The sequence below is a fragment of the Melanerpes formicivorus genome, unplaced genomic scaffold, assembly GCF_026170545.1.
Source record: "Melanerpes formicivorus ecotype bairdi unplaced genomic scaffold, bMelFor1.0.p_v2 SCAF_2, whole genome shotgun sequence".
Classification (NCBI taxonomy): Eukaryota; Metazoa; Chordata; class Aves; order Piciformes; family Picidae; genus Melanerpes; species Melanerpes formicivorus.
Window position 1 is genome coordinate 229,478 of NW_027142354.1, and position 13,392 is coordinate 242,869.

Genomic DNA, 13,392 nt, shown 5'->3' on the forward strand with positions numbered 1-13,392 from the left:
TGCAGGCCAGGATGCCATTGGCCCTCTTGGCTGCCTGGGCACACTGCAGGCTCATGTTAAGCCTACCATCAACCAGTACCCCCAGGTCCCTCTCTGCCTGGCTGCTCTCCAGCCACTCTGACCCCAGCCTGTAGCACTGCATGGGGTTGTTGTGGCCAATGTGCAGCACCTGGCACTTGGATGTGTTCAATCTCATGCCGTTGGACTCTGCCCATCTGTCCAGCCTGTCGAGGTCCCTCTGCAGAGCCTCTCCACCCTCCAGCAGATCAACTCTTGCCCCCAGCTTGGTGTCGTCAGCAAATTTACTGATGATAGACTCAATGCCCTCATCCAGATCATCAATAAAGATGTTAAAGAGCACAGGGCCCAGCACTGATCCTTACTCTCATAACTGCCAATAAAAAGCTATTAGTACATTGCAATCTGCTTTGCTTTCCAGGGAGTCACATCATATCCACAGGCTCAGCACAACATTCCATAACTGGAACTAGGGGCTGCTTAGCCTGGAGAGGAGGAGGCTCAGAGGAGACCTTATTGCTGTCTGCAACTACCTGAAGGGAGGTTGTAGGCAGGTGGGGGTTGTTTTTTTCTCCCAGGCAACCAGCACCACAACAAAAGGACACAGTCTCAAGCTGTGCCAGGGGAGGTTTAGGCTGGATGTTAGGAAGAACTTCTTCCCAGAAAGGGAGACTGGCCATTGGAATGTGCTGCCCAGGGAGGTGGTGGAATCAGAAAAGGATTGGATGTGGCACTTGAAGCCATGGTATAGAATAGAAATAGAAATAAATAGAAATAGAAACAGAAATAGAAATAGAAATAGAAATAGAAATAGAAATAGAAATAGAAATAGAAATAGAAATAGAAATAGAAATAGAAATAGAAATAGAAATAGAAATAGAAATAGAAAAGGAATAGAATAGAATATAGAATAGAATAGAATAGAATAGACCAGACCAGACCAGACCAGGTTGGAAGAGACCTTCAAGATCATCGTGTCCAACCCATCATCCAACACCACCTAATCAACTAAACCATGCAACTAAGCAACCTATAAAGTCTCCTAAACACCTCCAATAATGGTGACTCCACCACCTCCTGTGCTGCCCAGGGAGGTGGTGGAGTCACCATCACTGGAGGTGTTTAAGAAGAGACCAGATGGGGTGCTTGGTGCCATGGTTTAGTTGATTAGAAGGTATTGGGTGATAGGTTGGACTCAATGACATCAAAGGTCTTTTCCAACCTGGTTAATCCTCTTCTATTCTAGTATGAAACTTAGAGTTACAAACAACTAAATGATTTTATATATATATATTAAAAGACCTACCCATCCCACTAGGCCATTTCTCAGGTTTGCTTGACACTGGAACAAGTAGCCCTGGGAGATGGTAGAAGCCTCATCCCTGGAGGATTTTAAGGGCAGGCTGGATGTGGCTCACAGCAACCTGCTGTAGTGTGAGGTGTTTCTACCCATGTCAGGAGTGTTGGAACTAGATGATCCTTGAGGTCCCTTCCAACCCCAACAATTCTATGATTCTATGATCAGGTAAAAGCTGATCAAAAGCTGTGCACCTTATCTGTTTTTCAGTTTCTTAGTGTGAGAGCACAGTGATAACAGCAGTAAGTTTCTCCAAGTGCCAGCACCTTCCCTTACAACCATGTAGAAAATGAAGTGTAAAGCAGTCATTAAGCTGTAACATTGCAACAAATGGAAGTGAAGCTGAAAAGCTAATGGAGTGTTAGCTGGGGGAAATCCTAATTACCTCTTCTAATCTGTTATTGTAAACCAGTAAGAGGGAAAGTGATTAAATAGTTCCCTAAATCTATGAGTCATGGGTCATTTCTTCAACAGGTTTTACTTGAGTCCTGCATCCAGTTCTAGGCCCCTTAGTTTAAGAAAGATGTTGAGTTGCTGGAAGGTGTCCGGAGAAGGGCAACAAAGCTTGGGAGGTGTTTGGAGCACAGCCCTGTGAGGAGAGGCTGAGGGAGCTGGGGTTGCTTAGCCTGGAGAAGAGGAGGCTCAGGGGAGACCTTCTTGCTCTCTACAACTCCCTGAAGGGAGGTTGTAGCCAGGTGGCGGTTGGTCTCTTCTCTCAGGTAACCAGCACCAGAACAAGAGGACACAGTCTCAAGCTGTGCCAGGGGAAGCTTAGGATGGATGTTAGGAAGAAGTTGTTCATAGAAAGAGAGATTGGCCATTGGAATGTGCTGCCCAGGGAGGTGGTGGAGTCACCACCTCTGGATGTGTTTAAAGGTTGGTTGGATGTGGTGCTTGACGATATGGTTTAGGGGTGAACCTGTGCTGGGCTTGGTGATCCTGAAGGTCTTTTCCAACCTGAATGTTTCTGTGATTCTGAACAACAGAGAGGGAGAAACAAAACATGACAGCTGCAGCTCATCTAGAAGAGCTGCACAGGATGAGAACCTCAGGGGAGCACTTTAATGCTACTTGATGCACAAAAAAGAAATCCCAAGCTTATTTTAAAACAGCTTGCAAGTGTAAGAGTATTGTGAAACCTTCACCTATTGTTCTTCATATATATTCATATATTCATGTTCTTCACATATTGTTCTGCCCAGGCAGCCAAGAAGGCCAATGGAATCCTGGCCTGCATCAGGAAAGGTGTGGCCAGCAGGAGCAGGGAGGTCATTCTGCCCCTGTACACTGCACTGGTTAGGCCACACCTCGAGTCCTGTGTCCAGTTCTGGGCACCTCAGTTTAGGAAGGAGGTTGACTTGCTGGAACGAGTCCACAGAAGGGCAACAAAGTTGGTGAGGGGTTTGGAACACAGCCCTGTGAGGAGAGACTTAGGGAGCTGGGGTTGCTTAGTCTGGAGAAGAGGAGACTCAGGGGTGACCTTATCACTCTCTACAACTACCTGAAGGGAGGTTGTAGACAGGCAGATGTTGGTCTCTTCTCCCAGGCAGCCAGCACCAGAACAAGAGGACACAGTCTCAGGCTGTGCCAGGGGAGGTTCAGGTTGGATGTTAGGAAGAAGTTCTATACAGAGAGAGTGACTGCCCATTGGAATGGGTTGCCCGGGGAGGTGGTGGAGTCACCATCACTGGAGGTGTTCAGGAGGAGACTTGATGGGGTGCTTGGTGCCATGGGTTAGCTGTTTGGGTGGGTTGGATTGGTTGATGGGTTGGACGCGATGATTTGAAGGTCTCTTCCAACCTGGTTTGGTTTATTCTAAATAAAGGTTTATTCTAAATAAAGGTAGGAAAGTTATACATACTTTGAAGCTATCTTTTTGCACTGATAGTCTGCAAGTAAGTAGATGTCTCCTCTCTCAGTGACACATACTGTAGCACCGTCACTCGCGGCGACCAAGGAGACAGCGATGTCTTCGTGGTGTAGAGCAGAAACTTGCCGAAGGACAGTCACACATTTTTCCCCATTGGGGTCCAGCAGGTAACCTAGGAAACACAACACACCTCACAAACATTACTTGCTATTCCAGACACTGTGCATTTAGAGGACATGTCACTAGGCTGCCGTCAAAGGACCTTTACCTTCTAAAGTATTTTTTAGGCAGTCAAAAAATTAGCCTTCAAAACAATTCGACAGAGAAGAGAGCCCCCACAAAGGCTTGGCAGCTGACCACAAACACCAGAAAACATTCAAGCTTTGACACACAAAACGTGAAGGAAGGTATAGGCAGGCTTGAGAACAACCCTGAAGAAAAGGACTTGGGTGTACTGGTGGACAAGAAGCTCAATAGGAGCCACCAGTGTGTATTTGCAGCCCAGAAAGCCAATCACAATCCTGGGCTGCATCAAGAGAATTGTGGCCAGCAGGTTGATAGAGGTGATTCTCCCCCTCTAGTCAGCTCTGGTGAGACTCCACCTGGAGTACTGTGTCCAGTTCTGGAGCCCCTATTGGAAGAAAGACATGGATGTGTTGGAGTGAGTCCAGAGAAGGGCCACAAGGATGATCAGAGGGCTGCAGCACCTCTCCTGTGAAGGCAGATTGAGTGAGTTGGGGCTGTTCAGTCTGGAGAAGAGAAGGCTCTGAGGAGACCTAATTGTGGCCTTCCAGTATCTAAAGGGGGCTCCAAGAAAGCTGGAGAGGGACTTTTTAGGGTGTCAGGAAGTGATAGGACTGGGGGGAATGAAAAAAAAAACTAGCAATGGGTAGATTGAGATTGGATGTTAGGAAGAAGTTCTTCCCCATGAGGGTGGTGAGACACTGGCACAGGTTGCCCAGGGAGGTGGTGGAAGCCTTATCCCTGAAGGTGTTTGCAGCCAGGCTGGATGTGGCTGTGAGCAACCTGCTGTAGTGTGAGGGGTCCCTACCCATGTCAGGGGGGTTGTAACTGGATGATCCTTGAGGTCCCTTCCACCCTAACAAGCTATGACTCTAAAATAGTATGTTCAGCAGGTTGCCGTTTAAAGTCATTTAAAACAAATCCTCCATTTGGTGACTGTTTCTCTACAATGATATTCATTAGGAATTAGGTTTTAAAAAGAATTTGAAATCATGCCTATTGTACTATAAAAATGTCTAAGGCCAGGCTGGATGTGGTTCTGGGCAACCTGATCTAGTGTGAGGTGTCCCTGCCCATGGCAGGGGGGCTGGAACTAGATGATCCTTGAGGTCCCTTCCAACCCTGACACTTCTGTGCAAAGAAGTGCAAAGAGATGTTGTCATCAGACTGGTTAAAACAAGAAAGAAAATTGAGAAGAGAAAGCTTCTGGTGTGAGAAGCAGGTAACAAAACAACATCTTTCAATGGCTGGGTTTTACTTCCAGCATGTTTCCACCTTACCTAGTTGGCCGACATTCAGCCCCATGGTATACACTGCTTCCTTAGTCCATAGCACTGTATGGAATCTGCCTGCAGCCACTCCAATCACCATTCTACCTTTCAGGTTTTTTGCCTGAACCTAAGCACAAATCCAAGGTACATCTTAGTATTAAGCAGCAACAAGTGAATTTCACATGTACAGACTTCTGACAACATTCAGCTCCCAAAGGCATTCAGAATGAAGCACTGGGATCAATCCACATGCAGTCTAGGGTCATTTCAGAAGTTTCTCCAGTGGTGCACTAGTGCCAAAATCAGGTAAGCTCTTTACATCATCTAATCAGAATCAAATCTCCTTAGGCACTATTCACATGCAAGGTGTTGAAGAAGACTACTCAGGATGTGTATTACAGAGCCAAACAAGGCTCAGGTGGTGCTAAAGTGCTAAATTTCAGTTTATTAAGTCCCCATGCCCTAGACACAATGCAGAACACTTTAGTGCTAATTCCACACTTCAAATTTAACTGGATTTCTTCAGATGAAGAGCAAAGCAAATACTGTGGATACACACAGCTATCATTACACTATTGAGAAGCAGCCCACCCTACCCCAAAACACTCTGCTGTTGAACTTTGGCCAGTTTTTCTTTCCTGCTTTTACAGCACTGGTAGTACAAGGCTGTTCCACTCCAGTGGAACAACACTCCAGTGGAACTCCACTCCCCTCCCTTTCAACAAAAAGCAATGTAACTCTTATTTACTTGGGAAAAAAGCATACAAAAAAGCTAGAGACTGAGCACAGAACCATAGTCAAGTTGCTGATGCTCATATGCTCTTCTCCATGTTGCTACCCTTCTCAAAGGATTATGAGTCCAGAACCAACAGTGCTCTCAGGGATGGACACAAACCATCAAATCCTGAGATCCATCATCCAGTAATTCAAAGGGAGCAGAGAATCAATCTCAGCTAACACATACCCATTTCTTTTACATCTTTTCAGCTACAGAGCAATTTGGGGAAGAAAAGGGGGTTGGCTATTGTAACTTGTACCACACTTAGCACCAGAAACTTCAGCACAGTTCAGGTTACAAACTAAGACATTTATCAGGACACAGTTAAAGTATTTAAGATGGAGGTGTATGATGACACAGCATCAAGATCTTATCAGAACTCACAATGGGCTTTACTGTCCTGAAAAAAGTTTAAAAGCCCTTTTCACAACCTTCACATTTTACTTTCTGTTAAAACAATTAAGCTCTGACTGATGTTATTTTACCTGCCTAGGAACATTGCAGTTGGCAGGAGGAGGAAGAATACCCAACTGATGGAAGGTGTTTAAACCAAATGTGTAAACATAGCCATCTTCTGTTAGCACAACAGTATGATCCTTAGCTGCAGCTATCTGAGAGCACTGATGGCCAGCTAAGCCTTCCACAAGTCTTGGAATCTGAACAAGAGAAAAGCACATAAAAATGAGTTAGTTTAATATTAAACAGTAGCTATCTAGGAAACCAAAGTTACACAGACAGAAAGTGTTGAAAGTTATGATCAAATACTGAGCTACAGAAGAAAATGCATTTGAGCACTCAATATGGGATTGTTAAGCCTGGAGAAGAGGAGGCTCAGGGCAGAGCTTATTGCTCTCTACAACTACCTGAAGGGTGATTGTAGCCAGGAGGGGGTTGGTCTCTTCTCCCAGGCAACCAGCACCACAACAATAGGACACAGTTTCAAGCTGCACCAGGGGAGGTTTAGGATGGATGTTAGGAAGAAGTTCTTCCCAGAAAGGGAGATTGGCCATTGGAATGTGCTGCCCAGGGAGGTGGTGGACTCAGAAAAGGATTGGATGTGGCACTTGAAGCCATGGCATAGAATAGAACAGGAATAGGAATAGGAATAGCAACAGGAATAGAATAGAATAGAAATAGAAATAGAAATAGAAATAGAAATAGAAATAGAAATAGAAATAGAAATAGAAATAGAAATAGAAATAGAAATAGAAATAGAAATAGAAATAGAAATAGAAATAGAATAGGAATAGAAATAGAATAGGAATAGAATAGGAATAGGAATAGAATACAATAGACCAGACCAGACCAGACCAGGTTGGAAGAGACCTTCAAGATCGTGTCCAACCCATCATCCAACACCACCTAATCAACTAAACCATGCAACAAAGCAACCTATGAAGTCTCCTAAACTCCTCCAATGATGGTGACTCCACCACCTCCCTGGGCAGCCCATTCCAGTGGTCAATCACTCTCTCTGTGAAGAATTTCTTCTTAACATCCAGTCTGAACCTCCCCTGGTGCAGCTTGAGCTTGAGTTAGTTGTCATGAGGTGTTAGGCATTAGGTAGTAGGTTGGACTTGATGATCTCCAAGGTCTTTTCCAAGCTGGTTGGTTCTATGATTCCTTTTGCCAGGCTCGACGCTCATCAGATGGATTCACAAACCTATTTAAGAGGCCATCACAGACCCAAACCATTTGCTTCCACTCATCCAGCATCAGCTAGCCTTTAAAAACAACTCATCTGTAACTAGATCTCAGCCATTTAGGTATCTTAAACTGAAGTGTATTTCAATGCACATTCTTCTTCTGTCACCTCATTGGCAGTGCTGGAGGGGATTTTTTCTGTTCTTCCATGGGGACCAAGGGTATTTCTCTGAAATCAACAGCAAACTCATTTTCACAGAGCACTCACAGAAACTCTAATTCATTTAGGAGATTTACTGTTTGAAATGAAAGAAACATCAGGCCAGACTACAGGAGGTCACAGAGGATGGCCTACCAGGCATGTTTGTTCATCACCATGACCCAAGCGTCCTCCTTGTCCGTGTCCACATGTATAAACTTGACCTTTGTGGGAAAGGAACACAGAGTGGAATTGGCAGAGGACCACCTGAAAGAAAAAAGGGCAAAATAAGAGTGGGGAAGAAGCAGTGCAGGGCAAATTAATTTTCTTGGATAATTTGAAAACACCTGTCAAAGCTACTGTGCAAAGTCCAGCTTTACTAAAGGTCTGTTCGTGAACACCTGAGTAAGACACTGTATTAAAAACACAGGACTGAATAAATCAAGCCCCAAGGAACATAAAAATATGGGCTTTACATTCATTCTGTAGTGTCTTAACCTACTTGGAGAATAGAATAGAATAGAATAGAATAGAATAGAATAGAATAGAATAGAATAGAATAGAATAGACCAGACCAGACCAGACCAGACCAGACCAGACCAGGTTGGAAGAGACCTTTGTGATCATCAAGTCCAACCTATCACCCAACACCATCTAATCAACTGAACCATGGCACTAAGTGCCTCATCCAGGCTCTTCCTAAACACCTCCAGTGATGGTGACTCCACCACCTCCCTGGGCAGCACATCCCAATGGCCAATCTCTCTTTCCGGGAAGAATTTCTTCCTAACATCCAGCCTAAACCTCCCCTGGTGCAGCTTGAGACTGTGTCCTCTTGTTCTGGTGCTGGTTGCCTGGGAGAGGAGACCAACTCCCACCTGGCTGCAACTTCCCTTCAGGTAGTTGTAGACAGCAATAAGGTCTTCTTTGAGCCTCCTCCTCTCCAGGCTAAGCATCCCCAGCTCCCTCAGCCTCTCCTCATAGGGCTTGTGCTTGAGGCTTAACAGTTTGTATTTAAGCAAGTTCAAGTATTGCTCTACAGGCTAACAGAAGCTCAAAATATTGAGCTTTAAGGGCAGCAATACTGCCTGCAAAGAGCTGAAGGAAACAGGTGAAGATTGCAGCACAGACTACCTGCCCTGAAGGCTTGTTCAAGTTGTACTTTCAAATATTCTTAAACTCAAGTCCCAAGAAATTTTTAGGGACAAAATGACTGCTACAGGAAGCATGCTTAACAGCAAATGCTGCTTTCAAATGAGCCATAGAATTGTTAGGGTTGGAAGGAACTTCAAGGACCATCTAGTTCCAACGCCCCTGCCATAGGCAGGGACACCTCACACTACAGCAGGTTGCTGTGAGCCACATCCAGCCTGGCCTTAAAAACCCCCAGGGATGAGGTTTCCACCACCTCCCTGGGCAACCTCTGCCAGTGTCTCACCACTGAACTTCCTCACATCCAATCTGAATCTACCCATTTCTAGTTTTGTTCCATTCCCCCCATCCTTATCACTCCCTGACACCCTCAAAAGTCCCTCCCCAGCGTTCTTGTAGCCCCCTTCAGATACTGGAAGGCCACAATAAGGTCTTCTTGGAGCCTTCTCTACTCCAGACTGGACAGCTCCAACCCTCTAGGGCTGTCTCCATAGGAGATGCACTCCAGCCCTCTGATCATCCTCCTGGCCCTTCTCTGGACACATTCCAGCACCTCCAGATCCTTCCTCAGGCTCCTCAGAGCCTTCTCTTCTCCAGACTGAACAAACCATCAAAACCAAACCCAACAAGAAACCACAGACTTCCCTTTTGTTTCCCCCTCCACCCCATGCTAATTTTCAAAACATGCTAACACCTTCAGTACTTGCTGCCCCTCAGACACCCATCCAAGCTCACAGCCCCAGGTGCCTGCACGAAGCACTGAGCATTACCTGTTTGATGTACACGCCATTTCGAGGGAAGAGGTCCACCAGTTCAGGATGGTGTTTGTCCTGTTGACCACCATGACCCAAAGTAAAGTTTATGTTGCTTCCCCAGGTGTAGACTTCTGTGGGATCTGCAATCACAGAATCACCAAGGTTGGAAGAGGCCTCAAAGATCATAGAATAGAATCATAGAATCAACAAGGTTGGAAAAGACCTCAGAGATCATCAAGTCCAACCTATTATCTAATACCTAACACCTCATGACAACTAAACCATGGCTCCAAGTAGCACACCTAATCCTTTTTTGCACACCTCCAGGGATGGTGACTCCACCACCTCCCTGGGCAGCACATTCCAATGGCCAATATCTCTTTCTGGGAAGAACTTTCTCCTCACCTCCAGCCTAAACTTCCCCTGATGCAGCTTGAGACTGTGTCCTCCTGTTCTGTTGCTGGTTGCCTGGGAGAAGAGACCATCCGCCACCTGGCTGAAGCCTCCTTTCAGGGAGTTGTAGAGAGCAGTAAGGTCTCCCCTGAGCCTCCTCCCAAGTCTCCCTCCTCAGGGCTGCTTTCCCTCTCTGGGTTACCCATGCTATCACTTGCTTTTGCTGTTTTTAAACCTCTCAGTCAGTCATCATTCCTTCTCTTTTGCTACATCAAGGTTCTGCACCTGCTGCCTTATGGTATTTATGACCCTGTACCTTTAGCCATCTCAAAATCTATACAGCCCTAATTTGAAATACAAAACAGTCCACATGGCTATGTACATTAATACATAGTATCATAGTATCATTCAGGGTTGGAAGGGACCACAAGGATCATCTAGTTCCAACCCCCATGCCATGGGCAGGGACACCCCACACTACACCAGCCTGGCCAGAGCCTCAGCCAGCCTGCTCTTAAACACCTCCAGGGACAGGGCCTCGACTACCTCCCTGGACAACCCATTCCAGGGTTTCACCACTCTCATGGGGGAGAACCTCCTCCTCACATCTAGCCTGAATGTCCCCACCTCCAGCTTCATTCCATTCCCCCTAGTCCTATCACTACCTGAGATCCTGACAAGTCCTTCCCCAGCCTTCCTGTAGGCCCCCTTCAGATGTTGGAAGGCCACAGTGAGGTCACCTGGGAGCCTTCTCTTCTCCAGACTGAACAGCCCCAACTCCTTCAGTCTGTGCTCATAGGAGAGTTGCTCCAGCCCTCTGATCATCCTTGTGGCCCTATACCCCCTTGTAAAATACAATTTAAGCTATTTGATTTCCTACCAGTTTTCTTGAAGACCACATGGATTGGCCTATCCTTCATCACAAGATCCAGGGCGGATAAGCCTTCTTTATCCGGGACATAGAGACTAACGCCGTGCTGAAAGAGAAGGAGGGGAGGGTAAAAGAAGAAGATGACTTTTAACTTCACAGCTTGAAGTAAGACAGTAAGCATTTGACAAGCCAGATCAGTCTTTCAATGAAGTTTAATATGAATAAAATAAAACCTGCAGATTCAAGTAACAGAATGGGGCCTAGGGGTACTGATTGACAGCCAGCTGAACATGAGCCAGCAGTGTGCCCAGGTGGCCAAGAAGGCCAATGGCATCCTGGCCTGCATCAGAAATAGTGTGGCCAGCAGGAGGAGGGAAGCCATTCTGCCCCTGTACCCAGCACTGGTTAGGCCACACCTTGAGTACTGTGTCCAGTTCTGGGACCCTCAATTTAAGAAGGACATTGAGTTACATATCCAGAGAAGGGCAATGAGGCTGGAGAGAGGTCTCGAGTACAAGCCCTGTGAGGAGAGACTGAGGAAGCTGAGGTTGCTTAGCCTGGAGTAGAGGAGGCTCAGTGGAGGCTTTATTGCTGTCTACAACTACCTGAAAGGAGGTAGACAGGTTGGTCTCTTCTCCCAGGCAACCAGCAACAGAACAAGAGGACACAGTCTCAAACTGTGCCAGGGGAAATTTAGGCTTGAGGTGAGGAGAAAGTTATTCACAGAAGGAGTTGTTAGCCATTGGAATGTGCTGCCCAGGGAGGTGGTGGAGTCACCATCCCTGGAGGTATGGATGTGGCACTTGAAGCCATGGTTTAGTTGTCATGAGGTCTTGGGTGACAGGCTGGACTTGATGATCTTTGAGGTCTCTTCCAACCTTATTGATTCTATGATTCTAAAGTGAGAAGATCTGAAAACAGCAGTGCCATTCTGTTCAGCCATGCAGAAATCAAGTTGAGCTATCATGTGGGATTTTGCTGTACGAGTACTGATTTAATACTGTGTGAATATTCTGGCTCTGACAAGCAAGGAATACTGCTTCTGAATTGCTGAGGAAAAGCAAGGGGATGTAACAACCAGACAAAGCACAGAGGTTTGAACAGTTCATTCTTCAGAACTCAGAGCTAGGGATATTCCCTTTCTCAGCACAAAAGTAGAGCTACCTCAACACTGGTTTTAAGGGAGTCAAGTATTACCAAGTACTGCTTGAAGAGCAGAACTGCAGGTGTCCTCAAGCAGACTGTAATGGCTAATATAGCTCATGGCTAACACAAAGGAGACTCATACAGAATCTCACACTTCAGGAGTAAACGCATGTAATGGAAAACTTGAGGGAATACCATTCATTGAAGCATGACAGGACAGCTAGCCACAGCTGAAGGAGGGATTTCAACCTGTAACTTCAGTGGCAAAAGCACTAGCCAGAGCAACAACATGTATTTCCCAAATGGTGAAGGCAGCTCTACTAATACAGTGCTGGGAATAGAATAGGATAGAATAGAATAGAATAGAATAGAATAGAATAGAATAGAATAGAATAGAATAGAATAGAATAGAATAGAATAGAATAGAATGGAATGGAATGGAATGGAATGGAATGGAATGGAATGGAATGGAATGGAATGGCTGGAAAGTAGCCCTGAGGAGAGAGACTTGGGGGTGCTGGTGGACATAAAGCTCAACAGAAGCTCTCAATGTGCACTTGCAGCCCGCAAAGCCAATCAGATCCTGGGCTGCAGCAGGAGAAGTGTGGCCAGCAGGTCGAGGGAGGTGATCCTCCCCCTCTACTCAGCTCTGGTGAGACCCCACCTGGAGTACTGCCTCCAGTTCTGGAGCCCCTATTACAAGAGGGATGTGGAGGTGCTGGAACGTGTCCAGAGAAGGGCCACGAGGATGATCAGAGGGCTGGAGCACCTCTCCTATGAGGACAGACTGAAGGAGTTGGGGCTGTTCAGTCTGGAGAAGAGAAGGCTCCCAGGTGACCTCATTGTGGCCTTCCAGTATCTGAAGGGGGCCTACAGGAAGGCTGGGGAAGGACTTCTCAGGATCTCAGGTAGTGATAGAACTAGGGGGAATGGAATGAAGCTGGAGGTGGGGAGATTCAGGATGTGAGGAGGAGGTTCTTCCCCATGAGAGTGGTGAAGCCCTGGAATGGGCTGTCCAGGGAGGTGGTTGAGGCCCCATCCCTGGGGGTGTTTAAGAGCAGGCTGGATGAGGCTCTGTCCAGCCTGATCTAGTGTGGGGTGTCCCTGCCTATGGCAGGGGGGTTGGAATTAGATGATCCTTGTGGTCCTTTCCAACCCTGAATGAAACTATGAAACTATGAAACTATAAGAATAGAATAGAATAGGAATAGGAATAGGAATAGGAATAGGAATAGGAATAGGAATAGGAATAGGAATAGGAATAGGAATAGAATAAAATAAACCAGGTTGGAAAAGACCTTTGAGATCATCCAGTCTAACCTATCATCCAACACCATCTAATCAACTAAACCATGGCACCAAGTACCCCATCCAGTCTCTTCCTAAACACCTCCAGGGATGGTGACTCCACCACCTCCCTGGCCAGCACATTCCAGTGGCCAATCTCTCTTTCTATGAAGAACTTTCTATGAGGAACTTCCTCCTTACCTCCAGGCTAAACCTCCCCTGGCACAGCTTGAGACTGTGTCCTCTTGTTCTGGTGCTGGCTGCCTGGGAGAAGAGACCAACCCCCACCTGGCTATGAGCTGCTTTCAGGTAGCTGTGGTATGGTGTAGCTGTGTATTAATTCACTACATGACAGAAAGGCCAACCTACTTTTATGATTCATCACTCAGCTGGATATTCTTCTCTTTG

At 46.2% G+C, this 13,392-nt stretch overlaps 1 protein-coding gene across 2 annotated transcripts in view; it reads right to left on the minus strand.

Annotated features, from left to right (window-relative positions):
• IBTK (inhibitor of Bruton tyrosine kinase) overlaps positions 1-13,392 on the minus strand; it is an 80,448-nt gene that overhangs the window by 47,538 nt on the left and 19,518 nt on the right. For both annotated transcript variants that reach the window (XM_068148655.1, XM_068148646.1), the window contains exons 3-8: positions 10,561-10,657; positions 9,303-9,427; positions 7,537-7,647; positions 6,023-6,193; positions 4,769-4,886; positions 3,237-3,417 (exon numbers count right to left, since the gene is read on the minus strand). In XM_068148655.1, the coding sequence (XP_068004756.1) occupies positions 3,237-3,417; positions 4,769-4,886; positions 6,023-6,193; positions 7,537-7,647; positions 9,303-9,427; positions 10,561-10,657 (803 nt within the window). The remainder of the gene's footprint in view (positions 1-3,236; positions 3,418-4,768; positions 4,887-6,022; positions 6,194-7,536; positions 7,648-9,302; positions 9,428-10,560; positions 10,658-13,392) is intronic.